The sequence below is a fragment of the Gopherus evgoodei genome, chromosome 1, assembly GCF_007399415.2.
Source record: "Gopherus evgoodei ecotype Sinaloan lineage chromosome 1, rGopEvg1_v1.p, whole genome shotgun sequence".
NCBI lineage: Eukaryota > Metazoa > Chordata > Testudines > Testudinidae > Gopherus > Gopherus evgoodei.
In genome coordinates this window covers 137,139,551-137,158,726 of record NC_044322.1, presented here as the reverse complement: position 1 = coordinate 137,158,726, position 19,176 = coordinate 137,139,551, and the positions used below count along the sequence as shown (strand labels likewise).

The following is a 19,176-nucleotide window of genomic DNA, read 5'->3' as shown; positions in this document are numbered from 1 at the left end:
ATGTCCAGAAACCTCAAAAACATTCATTACATCCTAAATTACTGAGTCCTTTAGAGACCATGAATGCATCCACATCAGATCTCTGCTGAGTTGGCCAGCTTTGTCACTTCCTTGCCTGCTAAGAGCAAGGCAGTTGGGTAGATGGTGAAATGGATACACCAGTCCCATAACTTGATCACCTCCTTGTACAGCTGAAACAAATGAGCTCCTCCCTGCTTCTTCAGTTAATATATTGCTGCCTTGTTGCCCACGACGACTTGTATTGTTCTGTTCTGCATGTGAGGTAGTAATGATTTGAGAGCTAAACAGATAGTTCCCAATTACTGTGCCCCCATATGTAATCTCTTTTCTTGGTAACGCCAATGGTCCCAAATTAAGAGATAGTCAAGTTGCACCCCCTCATCAGTCTTTGAAGCTTCCAAAATGATTTTCAATTAAATTGTTGGGGGATTGAAACGTGCCTCTTTCAGAACATTCTCTGGGTAGGTCCACTGTGACAAAGATGGAAGAATTTCTTTGGGGATAGAAATCCTCCTGAAAAATGTCATCTTGGGGTATGTCATAGTTCTGTACCACCCCAATGCTGAACAGGCCTCTTTCTGAGTCTGAAATAAGTTGTGATGTATGTTGCAAGAGCATAAGACCCAACAGATGCAGAAATAAAATGATCTTTTCAGAAGGATTTTGATGTAATAGCCATATGGTAGAGAGTAGTTTCAGAAAGCTCTCCATTGACAGGAATTCCTGCCTGTGAGTCAAGGACTGCTCCTATGAATGGAATCTTAGATATGAAAAAAAAAAACCCTTCTCTTTCCTAGTCAGTCAATCAAGAGTCATATTCTTCCAAAAGAGAAAATCTAATGTGTATGTCCCTTTCAAGGGGCTTTAAGAAACCAATTGTCTAAGTATGGGGAGACAAAAATACCATATTGTCTCAAGACAAGCTCCTGCTACAAAGAGGAACTTTGTAAAATCCCTACAAGTGGTAGAAAGGCCAAAGGTTAAGACCTTGTATTGAAAATAGTCATGATCAATAGTAAAGTAGAGATATTTGCAGTAATTTGATCTTCTAGAAATATGTATCGTTTAGCTTGAGAGCTACAAACCAAGCTAGGGCTAAAAGGGAAGGATAACATGAGTCTACAGTCAACACACAGAACCAGAACCTCTTGACTTAAGTGCTGAGCTTCCTCATGTGTAATATCAGATGAACCTTCATCCTTCTTTGGTATTAGTGAAATAGCTTGAGTAAAATCCCTGATTTCTGAACTCCCCTGGTACTCCTCTATTGCTCCTGCCTGAATCAGAGACTGGATTTCTGATCTTAGCACACTGTTGAGGGAGAAATCCCTGAATATTGAAAAAGGGGCAGGGGAGAAGAGAGGAGGAGATCTTTTAAGGAGAATAGTTTATAAACTTGGGCATAACACTTTTTTATTATCCTCAAAACCCATTTGTCCAAACTGATGAAACTGTATGAATCAAGGAATTAAGAAAGCCAGTTTTCCAAAGGGTAGGGAGGTGAGTATGTTATCAATTTGTTTGCAGCTTTTGATCCTCCTATCAAACTTCAGGCTCGACACTCAGCAGACATAGGTAAAGGAAGCTTTGTGATGGCATGAGTGATGTCTCTGAGCCTAAGAGGATATTGAACAAAGCTTTTAATTGGATCTGAACACAGGTCATGGAATTCTTCCTCCAAGACTAAAAAAGACACACCGAACTTGGCTGTAAGATTCTTATCCTTAATTCTCTCCACATTTTTATCTTTCGTATTATTAAACAGTCCATCTCCTTCAAAACAGATGCACTATTTTAGATTTTGTTTGTGGCGGGAGAGTGGAAGATCAGACTGCAATCAATCTTACGACCAAGTAAAAAACATCAAAGGATACTGTGTGCTATACTGTCCTTCATCCATCTGTATAAATGCAATTCTATATTGCACTGGTCTTCAGAAAGTGGCTTTGCAAACATCAACATTTTGTCCCATAAGTGGTACTGATACCATAACGTGACTGCCTGGTAATTTGCCACTCTCATACTGAGGGTGAAGAAAGAAGAAATCATTTTCCTCCTCACCAAGTCCAAATTCCTGCCTTCTTTGTCAGAGGCCGTAGAATGCAAATATCCACCTCTTGATCTGTTGGTCACTGCAACTACTACCAATGAATTACCAGTAGGAAGAATATGGAAGCAAGATAATCTTTCATATGGAATTGCATTTTTGAGAGCAGTTGACAAGAAGCACGATTAGACCAGATAGATTCTGCTGGTTGCCAGAGACCATCTAAAATTAGCACAGAGATTTTACTCAAAGTTAGAGCTGAGAATATCAAAGACTTGGTGAGAAGTCTCCTCTAAGGTACCTGACCAGAGCTTTAACATGGGCACCATTCTATTTAGGAAAACCTGCAAGCTATACCAACTTTCTCATCAGGAGAAGAATCAATCAAATTCTGGGTCTAGCTGCTAATATTCCATTTGTACCACAGGCAGCTTCCTCTTCAGATAAATATCCATCCCTATCGCAGGACATGCTTCTGTCTAGACAGCAAAGGAAGAGGGTGACTCACAAGAGAGTCTTCCTCTTCTCTCCTTTCTCCATGTGCACTTGCATCACAAGCATGACCAAAGGACCCAGACAAACTGACAACAATGGTTCCAAAAAGCTTCTTCAGATACGATGGAACCATGTGAGAAAGGAATGGGCAAAAAAAAGTCTCCTGAGAGCTTGCACTCTTGCTACATGTGGATTTATTAGATTTGATCCTGCTCCAAGAGATGTGAAGAATCTCCAGCTTTGTCACATTAAATGGAGCCAGGGTATTCAGATATGATGCACTCACATGGTTTGGCTCTTATGTACAGGGCCACCACCCCTAAAAGTAGTACGTATCTAGATGTTGAATCTGCTGATTTTGGTATCAGCACAATCGCTTTGGATCAGGAGTTGCGTGTCCTGTGCTGAACTGTTTTCTGCTTAGATTTAGAAGTATCTAGAGTTGATGCTGGCCTCCTGTTCTTAGTCTCAGACCCTTCAGAAGAGTTCAAACAGATAGGATGTGCAGCCAGAGCTGCTTGTAACCATAAGGCTTGTAGCCTATTCTGACATTTTTCTTGCTCATGGGGTAAAGGTGCTGCAGTTCGTACATCTTAAAGGACATTGAAGCTCACCCAGGCACATTAGGCATTGAGTGGAAGCAATCCGATGCCACGAAGACCACTGCAAATGATGTGTATATTTTGAAATCTGATCTTCTCAGATTTGGATCTGCATGCAACCAGTAGTTGGAATAAAAGATCTAAGTTTAAAACAAAATTTATCCTAAACTAACAATCTAAACTTATAATAGATCTGAACCATATCTAACAGTAAAACTACCCGTAAGGGCACTAAATCCTTTTTAGTGGAAGGGAACTGTATCCATTCACATCTGTCTGCTGCTGTGGTCGGAAGGAACTGAGGCAGGGCAGCAAGGAGCAAAACGCCCCCTCAGAACGTTTAGGAATGCTGAGGGGAAGGGCAGGAGGAACACATGAGCCCTCTAATGCATACTGCTATGAGAAGGTTCCAACATCTAGGCTGCCCCCGCTGTTATATCCCATTGGTGGGAATATGAAGAGGATGCAAGAGAAGAAATAACTTAACTAGTCATTGTACCTTTGCAAACTGAAATCCTGAAAATTGAGTTGGAAATATGCATTATCGGAGAACCCTTTAAAATGAAAAAAACTTCTAATGAAATTCATGATTTTCATCTCGAAATAGATAGTTATTTCAGTATAATGCAAAAGACATTGACTTGAAGCTTTAGATCATGATCATAAACAAATTACAGAACACCCAACATCTATACTTTGCCATTTATATTCCTACACTACAAATAGAGACTCAACATTAAGTGAGTGTGTTTTATCCCCCTCCTTTAGGAAATATACTTTTGTGAATTTGGTGCTCTTGAAAGTTACAGACTGATGTCAGTAACTAGAGGCAGGCTGTATGGGTCAAATTTACAACTGCTATATTGGGTGCCATTTCATTGCAGGAAACAAAAATACTAACAACTTAACATATTAATTTGGCATTTTTGGATGCAGTGGCAGTTAGTGGGTCAGGGTATAGAAGAGTAGACAGTTGCTGTTAAGTGTGACTGTGGTAACTCTCCCTCCTCCCAGTAAATGAAGTAACCTTTCCGTCAGTTCAAAAAGGGAAGAGAAAATACAGAACAAAAAGCCTTAGTTGCCACCAGGCTGTGTAAAAGTCACCTTCCATGACTGCCTGAGAGAAGGAGGCAGTTATGAGATCAAGATTCTAGGACCATTGCTGTATAATTTAGGTCTAATGTGCTGCACAGGACCTGCCTGATTAAGCTATACAGTCTAAACAGAAATCATAATTAAAATGCTTACTATGTGACTGAGTCCAGTTTCAGCCATGTCAAACACCACTGTTAAAGGCTTTCCATGATCTCTCCTGGCATAATGCTCTAACCAAAAGGCTACAAACTTCTTTTTTTCAAACTGCAGTTTAGGATCTTTTGTATGAAACTTCACCCTGAACCAGACTATGAAGAAAACATATGTATATTAAAAATGTCAACAACTTATCAGAACACCAGATCATATTAGCGGTAAGTGTTAAATGACCTCTTACAAAATCCACTAACTCCTTGATACAGCTATGTACAGTTTCTATATTTTCAGCCATTTCACAGCTGTTCTTATAGAAACAGTGGGAAATAATGATCTTTCTGGATGCTGGTGTTTTCATACAGAACACAAGGTATAGAAGAACAAAAGGGAAAATAAAAAATATACATATTAAAAACTATAGTTGAATGCTAGCAGTACAGTGAATAACAAATGAACACACATTCTCTCTCTCCCCAAGGCTTCTACACAAAACCTGCATCTGCCATGATTTGTTTCCTGAATAAAGTCTATAGTCATACAGACACTAAGAACTAATTTTACCAGATTCTGGATACAGTCACTATTGTTAAGATTGCCAGGCACTGTCTATTCTAACTTTCATTTTAGTGCAAGCATCAAAATTAGAAATTCTTGACTCCCAAACTTGGCTCACGCCTCTGAGGCAAACTGCCAACAGTTCTTAAAATTTTCATATTGGCATGGATAGAACCCTTCCGGGTGGATAAAAACCTATGATTTTTTTAAAAATTTAAATTGGAAGTTTTTCTTTCAAAAAATAAACCTGTTTAAAATGAAATCTGAATTTAACACAAAATATGTTAAAACCTAATATCTTAAAACATTTAAATAAAAGATGAATATACTGTTGTGTTTGTTTAAATTCTAGTTACAATCCTAACACAACTTGATACAAATCATGAGCAAAAAGGTAATTATCTAGCAAATAAATAATATATCATGCATCATTTTGTAACATATGGAAAATGTACAATAAGAATCTGAAAATATTAAGCTATAAATTGCTTAAATAAATGTACATACTTATAGGGTACCTGCTAGGTAGCAAAAAGGTGCACCAAATCTAGTGTAATGGCTTTATTTAATTGTAAATCAATATGTGATAATCAATGAGAAGCAGCTTTCTTTAGAAAATAACTGAAGTACAAATGGAAAAGCTGATTAAAACGGATGATTTAAATCAATCCACCTTAGAACACTTAGTAAGAACTAGTGTCTATATTTGATTTGGGGGAAAATAAAGCCTAACTAACTACAAAATACTTTCTGAGCATGCTCATTGGACACCTTTTTTGGGGGAAGTTGGAGTTCTGTGGGAGGCACAGAGTAATAAAATCCCACGTTCTCACTGTCTGTTATCATTAGGTAACTCTGGCAGGAATAGAAAGGTGAAGCAGATTTTTAGAATTACATTTACATAGACACATATACACTTCTGAAATAAACTGACCCTGCAAAATATCCCCAACACATATGGGAGAGAGGAGACAAGAAAAGCTCATCTGCTATTTTCAATCAGGTCTCACTGAATTTTTTTGCTATAGTCTACACTTTGAAAATTCTATATTTTCATTTAAATGAAGTCTCTATCTTTTTCCACTGCAAAGATACAGCCATCCTAACCTAAATAAATAGAAAATTGTTTCCAAACATACAACAATAGGAGCAAAAAAGGGATCTCACACATCTTTGCAATCTGACTTTTTTCAATGGGTAACTGGGATCATTTAAGTGCTATTATTAAGCACAAACAATTGTTTCCCCTCCCCGCCCGCCTCATTCTCTATTTTATTATTTTAAAACAAGTTGAGGAGGGGTGGTTCATACCTCTTTAAGTGCTGCTACGGTCAATGAGATTGGGGAAGGGGAAGCAGGAGGAGGTAGACAAATCTGAGACCTGAGTGGATACTACAGTACTTTGAGCATTCTTGGGCTGCATGCAGCTGGTAACCAAGGGTTTTGCCATATGACAGAGACAGTTCTCTGGGCTGTTAAAGGTAACCTGGAAAGATGGTCAGGAGAACTGGAGGATTAAACAGGGAAAACTGATTACACCATTGCATCGGCAATACCAGTGCTTGTTGCCTGTACTGTTACTACACAGGGGTAGTACACAGCAATGGAGGGCCAAGGCCTTTCTCAGAACAAGTTCAATTCAAACATTGATGTGAAAACTTGTGCACCAATTCAAGTATGTGTAAGCATGGTGTGTTACAGCTGTACCAGCTGACTGCAATGACAACATGCTGTCCTGTAGATGGCTATATATTTGCAGCACAAGAGATTGAAACATAATAGCATACTTTAAAACTGCATTACAAAACTGGGATGGGAGGTAAAGTTTTTGAAGGAAAACTGAATTTAACCTTAACAATGAGCTTTTCGGGATCACGAATGCTACGATGAGAAAGCTAAATTTCAAGCTACAAAATATAAATACTAAAGATTTTTCCTCTCTAGTAAAAGACTCTTGGACTCAACTAGCATGGCTAAAGGTCTTAATACATGATGAAAAATGCAATGTAACCATTTGCTCATGATCTGTTTGTCAGATATGCATTGAAAATTCACTTGATTTCCTCATTTATTTCCACAAAGGTAGTTCCTGATAAGTAATTATTTCCAGCATTTTAGCAGTCTCCAATATGAACATTATATATATATATGTTCATAACACTGATAGATAGATAACACTGATAGATAACTGAAAAAAAACAAGTGTGCATGTAACTTACATAACTTGTAGCCCTCTTTATCATATCCATGCAGATAAAGAGCACCATTTTCAAATAACCATTTTGGAAGGGCAGATTCAGACAAATCTGCAAAGCAAACAAAAGGATTATTTTTAAAAGTTTAAAAGTCACTACAAAATACCATTTAATCGTAAAACAATAAGAAACTTCATATTCAAAATAATCTTCATATGTGAGAGTAAATGAATTGTAAAATGGAGGGATAAGCCTATTTGCAAACTAATATTTTTTCCTCTTTTTTGTTTTAAACTATTCTAGAAAAAGGTTAGCATCTACATAGGAAGAGAGAGGAAAACAAAGTAGATATAGATGGCTGGAGGAAAAAAACTACAAATTTTGTTAGCGTTGGCCTCCCTCCTGCATTCCCGCTCTGTTATACCCACTTGTTGCGACTTTTCTTCATTTAGACCAGGGGTCTCAAACACGCGGGCCGTGGGCCACATGCGGCCCGAGAGCTCCTTGTGGCCCCCTTGCCTTCCCCAGTGTTTACCTAGAGCGGTTCTGACCCGACACGCACTGGGGGCAGAGCAAGCTCCTTGCCTGCCTGCTCTGCCCCGGCGCTGCTCCGGGAAGCGGATGGAACCTAGGGGAGAAGAGGCACAGGAGTGTGTTGTTGCTGCTTCTGCAGGCACCGCTCCCAGCAGTTTCCATTGGCCACGGTTCCCCATTCCCAGCCAACGGGCAATGCTGGGGGCGGTGCCTGTAGCAACAGCACCACACACCTCTGTGCCCCTGCTCCCTCACGTTTCAGCCACTTCCCGGAGTGGCGCAGGGGTACGGCAGGCCGACAGCCTACCCCGCCCCCGGTGCGCACCAGGCCAGAGTCTGCCGCCCGAACCCCTCCTACAGTTGAACCCCCTGCCCTGAGCCCTTTGCCACATCCTGCATCCCGACCCCCGCCACACTCCTCCTGCACCCCAACCCGCTGCCCTGAGCCCCCTGCCGTACCCCTATCCCCTGCCCTGACTCCCTGCCGTACCCTATTCCCTCCTGCACCCCACACCCCAACTCCCTGCCCTGAGCTCCTGCCACACTGCACACCCCTCCTTCACCTCTGGGGCAGAGAGGGGGCGGAGTTGGGGTGGGGATTTCGGGGAAGGGGTTGGAAGAGGCGGGGCAGGGGTAAGACTTCATGGAAGGGGTGGAGTAGGGGTGGTGCCAAGGGCAGCAGGGAGGAGGTGTCAGTAATGCAGCCCTCGGGTCAATGTACTAGTCTTCATGTGGCCCTCGTGATCGTTTGAGTTTGAGACTCCCGATTTACACTGTATGCTATCTGGGGCAGGCACTCACACTGTGTGTGCGCGCGCGCACGTGTGCAGCAAAAAGCACAATGGGACCCTATTTTGATTAGTGTCCATGGGCTCCACAGTAATAACTGCAATGATCGCATTTCACAGGTTTAATTAGTTTTACTAAACTGAAAAGATTCTGCTTTCCTCTCAGTAGTAGAGGAGCTAATCATTTATTAGCTTATGACCCCTGCAGAACATGTGTCTTCCCAGCTACGGACCACTTTCTCCTGACTAATTTTCAGACCAGAAGAGCGGAACTTTTATTCCTGTAGTGGTCTGCATCTGAGAACACACAAAGAACTGAAGTCCAGAAAACTCCCCAACCCTTTCAAATCCCAAATTATCTTTGACCCAGTAAGCTATTGCATAACTCCACTGCCCACAACTCAGCCACACCAAATTATAAAGCACAACTAGTGATTGATATGTCAACTTGACAAAGAAGAATTTATATAGTCATTTGCATTGGTACTTAATGAAACTGTATATAGGGCCTTAGGTATAATTCAGTGAGAAACTGACATACATTATCAACATATTAATTAGCAGTAAATGACATCTCACCATTGACCATGTATTCTTTCCTCCACTGAAAGCTTTCATCAATCATCTTCAGTGTATCATCCATAACATCATGACGCCAAATCAAATAATTTTCAATCCAATTATCATCTTGCTGCAATCTTTCCACATCTCTGGAATCATATTTATCTGATTTATCTAATTTAAAAAATGGAAATTTTTAGTATTGTAAACATACAGCACTTGCTACAGAAATATTACAAAATCGAAACTAGGCAAGTTTTATGGCAGCAGTCTGCCTGGGAATACAAAGATCTCAAGATTTCAGCACATTTAAGCAAGCATGGAATAAAATAAGCTATTGAAAATGTTTATTGACTACATTAAAAAGTGGAATTTATTAAGAAACTGACAGAATGAGGTTGGAAAAACATGCATTATGCAAGTATTTTTCTTTAAATCAAAATAAAAAAATGGACAAAAATAATTGTATCTGCATGACAAGCAGATAATTTTCTTCCAATCTTTTTCCTCGGAAACACACAGAAAGACTGACTTGTTTTTAACAGAATACTAAGCCTAAAAGGTCTGGAAGTCTCAAAAGTTTGCAAGTGCACGCACACATCAGTTGATGCCTGGATTTTCCAAATTAGTTTATTATAGGCATTTATGATCCCTCAAGAAATAGCATAATATATAAAAACTGACTACCATTCCCAGCTGTGCTCTACGCCATCATATAAAACAAAATTAAGTGCTACATCTCAAAAAACATTTCACTGTGCCTATTGGTTATACATTTATCTTATTTTCCCATTATATGTAATTTTTCGTTTAGATTACAAAAAACATCACAAACCTTCCTACACAAGAAACCATAAACTGGTAGACATTTTATTGGAATTATTTTAAGGTCAAATGGGAGCTGGAGTGTTTCATGCCTATGAAAATCAGATTATTGATTTAGGTGCCTAATTTTGGGTTTTGGTGCTTAACTTTAGACAACTACCTTTGAAAATGACCTGGGGATATTATTGCTGACTTGTTCAGATGAGAAGGTTCAGTTTTTAGATCAATGCTGACCTCCATAAAAATGGTTTAAAATGAAAGTAGGAAAGAAAATTTATTTTGCAACATGGAATTGCACCTCAAAACAAAAAGCATATTATCTGGATACCCCACAAAAAAAATTAAAGGGTATGGGAAAGTATCCAGATAATATGGTTTAACCTTATTGTCAGCCACTGTTCAACAGAAGTAATGAAACAAATAAATGGATTAATATTTGCTGAATGTCTCAAGTAGACATTAATTTATGTCCACTCTGCTAATGCATAAGTAATTTTGTGGCATGGACAATATATAAAAAAAGAAAAGGATTAGCATGGTTTTTTAGCATGGTTATTTGTACAACTCACACTAAGTTCCTCTAAATTTTTGCTGAAGTGATAAGGAGAGAGTCTCGGTCTTGTGACATTTACTTTTTGAGATCAAGTACACTACTGTCCGTGAGAACATGCTCCTTTTAACTCAAATTTTTAACCACTGAGAATTACCATAAACTACACAGTTGTTAAATATTCTTGCTAGACAAGCTATGTACCCTAGTTATATTTAGGCTTGGCAGAACTCAATATTTGTTTTTGTTATTTTAATGGATAATATCAATTTTTATTTATTTTAATTTTCTCAGTTGAATGAAATTTTGGGGCTTTGTTTACTTTATTTTTATCTACTTGAATTTTCAGAGTTGGGGGAAATCAAGGCGGGGGGAGGGGTCAGACAATTCTTTAATGACATCCAGTCCCTGCAGGTGCAAAATGCAGAAAAAGCTGAGACCATAACAGAGCAGCGACACCCCACCCCATCCCCCCAGGATTAAAGGGAGGGCAAACCACAGCTACAGAGGAGGCCACCCTGTTGCAGAATGACTCCCACACTCCCAACCATGAGTGAGTGAGCAGCACTGGGACAGTGGGTACTGCAGGGGGTTCCCTGCAGGCAGTGACACCCAATTCCTGCAGGCACAAAGTAAAATGGGAGAAGACCACAAACTTGGTGGGACAAAGCCAGGATCACCTGGCTGGGAGGGAAGACCACACTGCTGTCTTTGGCCCCAGGGCTGTGCAGGGAGCCCCTTGCAGCCCCACTGTCAAAACCTGCTCACTCACTTATCAGCCAGGGAAGGGGGACATCCCCAAGCAGAAGCCATTTCGCAACAGGATCACCTCCCTCGAAGGCAGGGCCCCATCCTCCTCCTTTTCCTGCTCCTCACAGTCCTAGCCCAGGTCTCTGCTCTGCTTCACCAGGATCAGGACCTTCCCCCCATCTTGGGCCTGCAGAGATTAAGGCACTAGGTCAGGGGTGGCAAACTTTTTAGCCCGAGGGCCACATCAGGGTGCGAAACTGTATGGAGGGCCGGGTAGAGAAGGCTGTGCCATCCAAACAGTCTGGCCCCCGCCCCCTATCCAACCCTTTCCACTTCCTGCCCCCTGAGTGCCCCCCTCAGAAACCCTCCCCCCCAACCCTCCCCTCGTTCCTTGCCCCCTGACCGCCCACTTCCAGGACTACCCCCGCGCGCCCCCCGGGACCCTGCCCCCCCATTTCACCCCCCCGCTCCCTGCCCCGACTGCCCTGCCCTATCCACACTCCCGTCCCCGATGGGCCCCTGGGGCCCCACCCATATCCAATCCCCCATTCCCCGTCTCCTGCCCCCTGCCAAATCTCTGTCCCATCCAACTGCCCCCTGCTCCCTGTCCCCTGACTGCCCTCCAAGACCCCCCGTCCCTTATACAACCGCCCGGCCCCCTTACCATGCTGCTCAGAGCAGCATGTCTGAAGCCGCGCCTCCTGGCCGGACCTAGACACACTGCCGTGCTGCCTCACATAAACGCACAGAACCGCCGCCCAGAGCACTGTCTGCATGGCGGCATGGCTGCAGGGGAGAGGGAACAGTGGAGGAGGGGCTGGGGGCTAGCTGCCCAGTCAGGCGCTCAGGGGCTGGGCAAGACGGTCCCGTGGGCCGGATGCGGCCCACAGGCCATAGTTGCCCACCTATGCGCTTGGTGCAGGGATGGTGTGCTGGCCAACAGCTAACAATGGATAAGGAGATTATATTACCTTTAACTACAATACCAATGAATCTGCTACTGGAGTATTGTGTCTAGTTCCAGTGTCCATACTTTAAGGAGGATGTTGAAAAATTGTAGAGGGTTTAGAGAAGAACCATAAGAATGATTTAAGGACAGGAAAACAAACCACATAGTGAGAGACTTGAGAAGCTCAATCTATTTAGGTTATCAAAGAAAAGGTTAAGTGGTGATTTGATCCTGTCCTCACTTTGCCTTTGCACTGCTGGAGACCGACTCGACTGCACAGGTTCCCAAAGTGTGGTGGGATTGAGTCCAGAGAGCTGGGTGTGTGCACATGGGGCCAGCTTCTTCTGACTGCGAGATAGAAACAAGCTAAATATACATTTAAGGGTCCTCCTAAAGTGGCTTTTCCATGGAAGCAGTTGCTGCAGTGACGACAGGCACATGAACCCCTGATCCAAACACAGCAGCCTGTCTGGTCCTGGGATTAGCAGTGATTCTTCCCAGAGGCTGTCAAGCCTTAATGACCCAGTTTTCTTTACCACCCTGGGGCAGTTACTTGAACATTTAGGATTGTCGTGGGCATTCTGCCATTTCCCTCTCCCAATTGTGCCCCTCCACCGCTGCCCTCCTGCCTTCTCAGCCACCCCTCCCCCACCGCCGGCTCACCTGCCCCCCCCACCTCTTCAGCTGCCTGTGTAACAGAAAAACCTCCCTCTCCCAATTGCACCCCCAACACTGCCCCCCTACCCGCTTGCCTCCTCAGCCCCCCCTTCCCCTGCTGCCGGCTCGCCTGCCCCCTGCTCGCCTCCTCAGCCCCCTTCCTCCACCGCCAGCTCACTTGCCTGGCCTCTTACCTTCTGCCGCTGCCCCCGCCTCCTGCCACTGGCTCACCCTCACTCTCCAGAGTACAGTCTGACACTGGCCCCTGCACCACCCCATCTACCCGCTGGCCAGCCACCCGGCCAGCCACTGGTTTGTCTACTCACCCTATGCAGGCGGCACAGTGAGCCCACCTACTCATCCCCCCGCAGGCCGCACAGTAAGCCATATGTTGTGCAGGCCTGCTTAACATTGTAGTTATGTTCCTGAAAAATGCAATTTTAAGAGAAACAATGTTAAACGAATCCAATTTTCCCATAAGATTTAATGGGAATGAAGGGGGTTAGGTTTCAAGGAAATTTTTTGGGGGCAGACAAAAGGCATTATACACTGTACTGTGGTGGGAACGTGCCCTAGCTTATCCCTGGGTCTCAGGGCTGGGGGTGCAGGGTCTGGGAGGGAGTTAGGATGTGGGTGGGCTTTGAAGGGGAAAGCATCGCTTCTCTCTGGCCGCTGGCTGCCCCTTTTCCTCCACGGCCAGGAGGACTGAGGAGCAGCAGGGGCAGCCGTGCAGCCAGCAGCCGGAGAGAAGCGGCGCTTTCTCCTTCAAAGCACCGCTTCTCTCTAGCGGGCTTCGAAGGGAAAAACACCGCTTCTCTCCGGCTACTGGCTGCCCCTGCTCCTCCTGAGTCCTCCGGCCCATGCTTGCATGGCCGCATTCTGAAAGGGGCTTTAGACACAACAATCTGTCCCAGAGCAGCCTGCTCTGCCTGCCTGTGGTTCTGTAATTCCATCAGACCTCTCCCACAGCCTCCTCAGCTGCAGGGAGCAGCATCCTGAGCCACTCTGTGAGCTTGCCCTGCTGAGGAATGTCAAAGCAGCACAGAAGTCTCTCCCTGCCCCAACTCTCAGCCTGTATTTCTAGTGCAGGGCAGAACAGAAGCATTTAACATTAATGATTTGCTCTTTGTTTCCTAAATGGAGCAGCACACTCAGCTGTCAGATACTTCCTGGAGCTTTGAAAGAGGAGAGGTGCATGGCTGCAGAGCAGAAGAGATCAAAACAGTGAGCAGAGTGGTCACAGCAGGCATTGTGGGATACTGGTGTAAGATAGTTATGTCAGCAAAACAAACAGTAGTGTCTACACTGCTGCTCTGTCACTTTAACTTTGCCACAAAAAGCTTTATGCTGCTCATTGAGGCTGTTCTATTTTGCTGCAAAAAACAGCTTTGTAGTGTGTAAACCTCCCCTATTTTGTCAGCAAAACCCAGCTTTTGCTGACAAAACTTTGCAATCTAGACAAGGCCTTATTCTTTCATTATCCGCACTGATACAAATGTAAATATTTCATTTTTCAGCTTGTTGAGTCAGAGCCTGGAAAAACACGTTTTTCAGAACCTGAACAGACGTGAACAGGGAAGCAACACATTTGCCTTTAAGGAGTGTTGGGCTGTTTTTTTGTTTTTTTTTTAAAAAGACACAGCACTAGCCTCCGTGAGCCCTTCCCATATATGTAAATCATGGTTCTCTCAGCACACAGAATTCAAAACATGAAGGGTCTGATCCTACTCATATTAAATACAACTACAGATTTGCCATTGCCTTAAATGAGGACAGGAACAAATCTTACATTTGAAATGAGTTGTGTGTAGCAAGAAAACTACATATGGAAAAATCTCAAAAACTAATGTTACAAAATTGTATTTGAAAATGCACTGATACCAAAGGAAAAACATATATGTAATTCTATTTGAATTATCAATTCATCTAATATGTTTTCGTCAATTCCCCTCCCTCATTTATTACTAGAGACTTTGCATGGGAATGATTAAGCTATCATTAAAACAATTTGTATTAGTCTTTCAGGATCACACTACTTACATGAGGAAAGGAACACTAATAGTAGCAACACAAAGCCATAAGGCCAGTTGTAGAAATTTCCTAAGCAGTGAAAAGTACTAGCAAAGAAAGAAAAAAAAGAAGAGGAAAAGTAAGACTGATTGACAGAAGATATTGCTATTTACTGGCAAATAATCTTGTTCTCATTGTTTCTGTCTCACCACCCCAATGGACCAACCTGCACTGCCACAATCTTGCATATCAGTACTGCTCAAATAGCAGCCACTAATCCTTCAAGCTGAGCAAAAGGAACTTTTAAAAGCATATTTCCAATATTTAAATACAGAGCATTTTGATACTAGAATATATATTTTTGGTCATAGGCACAGACTGTTTCCTTTAACTCAAACAGAGAAGACAGAAGATAAAAATATATCAATGTTGCAAAAAATGTAAGAAAAACTCAGATGATAGTGAACATGAAAACATATGTTTTCCAGATCAGATAACTCACATTTGCCTAATCTTCCTTCCAGATTGCTTCATGGACATGAACAAAAAGGCACTCTCATGCAAGTACCCTTTTTTGGGGAAATGAGAGCGAAATTATCCTATATTTATATGATGCCTTATGTTTTGTATTGTTTCTCAAACTATATCTAGTTATGAAATAGCTGGTTACTTTAACCACATCGATGAACCAGCCTTTTAAAAACTTTGAAAAATTTCTCAAATGGTGAATTTGATTCCTAACACCTACACTGCAAATTATCAACACAGCAGTATACTCTGTCTGATTATTCTTTAGATCTAAGATGGTTCAAAAACTATGTGATGAAGGGCTAGTCTACACTAGAAGCACTACATCGCTGTGGCTTCACCGATGCAGCTGTGCTGTGGCAGCACGTCTGGTGAAGACGCTCTATGCCAACAGGAGAGTGCTCTCCTGTCAGCATAATGAATCCACCTCTGTGAGAGGCGATAGTTATGCCGGTGGGAGCTCCACCGCCAACATAGCTCAGTCCACACAGGTGCTTAGGTCGGTGTCACTTGTATCGCTCAGGGGCGTGGCTTTTTCCACAACCTAGAGCCATGTTAGTTATACCGAAGTAAGTGGTAGTATAGACCTGACCTTAGTCTTTGTAGTTAGATATACCAATTAATATAGATTACATTTCATATTTAAATTCTTTAAAGGTAAGCAGACAAGGAATATATATTTTTACTTTACTCCTTTTTTTAATGGAATGTGAAAGAAAGCTTGAATATCAGCCAATATAGGTTTAAATGTTTTCACTAAACTAATTTCAAAGGCTCTCCAACTTTTCATATCGTAACAAAAAACAACACTACAACCATATAACATCACATTACAACATTAGTAATCATATTCGTGACACTGACACCTCAATTTTAGTCTGCTTTCTCAGCTGAGACAACACAGAGATCATTAATTCTGCATTATGGTATGGTAACTTTGGCCATGTCTACATCTAAAATTTTGCAGCGCTGGTTGTTACAGCTGTATTAGTACAGCTGTATAGGGCCAGCGCTGCAGAGTGGCCACACTTACAGCAACCAGCGCTGCAAGTGGTGTTAGATGTGGCCACACTGCAGCGCTGTTGGGCGGCTTCAAGGGGGGTTCCGGGACGAGAGAGCAAACCGGGAAAGGAAACCAGCTTCCCCGCGGTTTGCTCTCTCGGTCCCGGAGCCAGCCAGCAAACCGCAGGGAAGGAGACCTGCTTGCTCGGGGTTCCGGGACCGAGAGAGCAAACCGGGAAAGGAAACCAGCTTCGCCGCGGTTTGCTCTCTCGGTCCCGGAACCCCGAGCAAGCAGGTCTCCTTCCCTGCGGTTTGCTGGGTGGCTCCGGGACCGAGAGAGCAAACCGCGGCGTTCCCGGTTTGCTCTCTCGGTCCCGGAACCCCGAGCAAGCAGGTCTCCTTCCCTGCGGTTTGCTGGGTGGCTCCGGGAACGCGAGAGCAAACCGCGGCGAAGCTGGTCTCCTTTCCCGGTTTGCTCTCTCGGTCCCGGAACCCCGAGCAAGCAGGTCTCCTTCCCTGCGGTTTGCTGGGTGGCTCCGGGACCGAGAGAGCAAACCGGGAAAGGAAACCAGCTTGATTACCAGAGGCTTCCTCCTTCCACGGAGGTCAAGAAAAGCGCTGGTAACTGTCTACATTGGATTACCAGCGCTGGATCACCAGCGCTGGATCCTCTACACCCGAGACAAAACGGGAGTACGGCCAGCGCTGCAAACAGGGAGTTGCAGCGCTGGTGGTGCCCTGCAGATGTGTACACCTTCAAAGTTGCAGCGCTGTAACTCCCTCACCAGCGCTGCAACTTTCTGATGTAGACAAGCCCTTAGTGTTGTGGGGCAAAAAACTCTCCCCAGTATAATCAAAGACACCGACTTACTTGTGTAATTAAAGAAAGCAGTGAAACAGTTAGAGTTGCAGTTCTCTCATACTCAAATATGCTGAGAATTTAACAATATCACACAATGACTAGCTTTTACCTCTCCTAGCCCCTCTGTAAATGGGAAGTAGACCATTTTTTCATTTTGTAACTATAATATTCCAAGCAAGTTTAGTGGACACTCTGAACACAGCAGCAGCCCACACCTCTCAAGCTACCTCCTGCACTGCTGGTGCCCACATTTAAGACAGTTTAACAGAAATAGATATCAAGCAGTGTTTTCTTCCTTTATAACAGAGCTGTCCGTGTTTGTTTCAGGTGTTCACAGGTATATCTCACTCAGAGTTCCTCACATTTTCTCAGATAAGGGGAAGAGGAAAGTATAACATGTTCTATGTTCCTAACAACTTTTCTGGTTCTGCTGCTTATTATTCCTCTCTGAAGCCAAAATCCTCATTTTTTCACACTGCATTTGATTACTGCATGAAGGATTATGATGCCACAAACAAAGAATTACAACCTTGGGGAAAATTAACTGAAGAAATCATAATCCTGCTTTCATGGGAAAAAATAGAACTAAAGAAAAAACTCTGGAACATGACCAGAAAAGGGGCTTATGGAGAAGATATTTCTAAAGGAATTCCAAGTACTGTAGTATATCAGCTATTTGTATTCCAGTAGCAATGGTATAAGCTGCTTCTTTAAGGGTTTTAGCCAACCCAACACAGCTTTTGTGGCTAATAGCCCATGGAAATTCCACAGACTTCTCTAGCTATGATCAGGGAGGCTTCTCCCTGTTCCAAGAAAACACTACTTCTCAACAGAGATTGTGAAAGGACCAAATCAGCATTAGATAACCACCACGACCATCCTAACATGGCTATGGTCTCATGATAATATCACACTGAAAGAGTAATCCTCCTTTCCTGATACGAATATGGGGGGGGAAGGAACTGTTTCTTATCGGAACAGGACAATATTCAAGAGGCTTTATAATCCAAACAACAACCCTAATGTCTCACAGTTCCGTTATGGAACTGACAAGGTCATCTTTACTTACATAGAGATTTCATATGGTATGGTAAGTTCCTTCTGCTCCATGGTACATATTTTAAAAATTCTATCAGCACTCGAGCAGTATATAATAGAGGCAAAGACATTTTAGAATATAAAATGAGTGGAATAAAAATTTTTGCTATTAAAGTGACAATGATGTTTGTTATTTATTTTAAAACAGCTCCATAGCTAATAAAAAGAGAGAGGACTGAACCCTAGAAAGGAAGAGAGGTGTTATGATGAAATTCGGTTTTGGTTTGATTGAGCTAGAAAGCTTTGTAAATATTGCATGCTGTGTTCATATAGTACATTCTACATCACGTGTTTTTTAAACAAATTCACAAAACTTGTAGCTAAGGAAGGCTGACTATGCACAAGTGCATGGTTAAAACAGCTGTGCAGAGAAAAATATACTGAAGGTACATATACGCAGAGGTTTTACCAAATAAAATATAATCTATTAGTGAGAGCTGTTGGCTGAAAAGATATAATTAGAAATTCAAAAGTTCTGCTCTTAAATCAGGAATATTTTCATGACACAGTTCAATTTTTCATTATAAGTACTGCAGCAGCTTGGGCAGTTTAAAAAGTGGCAAAATGTATTTCTTTTGCATAGCGGGAAATATATATCCACCTTCCAGTCCCCCTGAACTCAAAAATCACTGAGTTCAATGACAGCATCCCCTCTCCTGCCCTCCCAAATTAGTAAAGAAAAATTCACCTTCAGGCAAAGCTTAAAATATTGCAGCCCGAAAAGATGAAAGTTACAATCTTTCATAATTACTGACGACAGGGAGTTTGAATACTGGCCATTATACAAACTTAACCATAACTGCCCTTCCACTTCTACTGTAACAAAAAAAACAAGATTAATGTGCCCCAAATTTAAATTTTAGTCCAGTTATGCAGCATTCAAGGTTTTTGTTTGT

General features: G+C 42.5%; 1 protein-coding gene across 2 annotated transcripts in view; it reads right to left on the bottom strand.

Annotated features, from left to right (window-relative positions):
• MOSPD2 (motile sperm domain containing 2) overlaps positions 1-19,176 on the bottom strand; it is a 61,223-nt gene that overhangs the window by 39,468 nt on the left and 2,579 nt on the right. For both annotated transcript variants that reach the window (XM_030573314.1, XM_030573322.1), the window contains exons 3-5: positions 9,068-9,223; positions 7,191-7,277; positions 4,414-4,568 (exon numbers count right to left, since the gene is read on the bottom strand). In XM_030573314.1, coding sequence (XP_030429174.1) covers positions 4,414-4,568; positions 7,191-7,277; positions 9,068-9,223 — 398 coding nt within the window. The remainder of the gene's footprint in view (positions 1-4,413; positions 4,569-7,190; positions 7,278-9,067; positions 9,224-19,176) is intronic.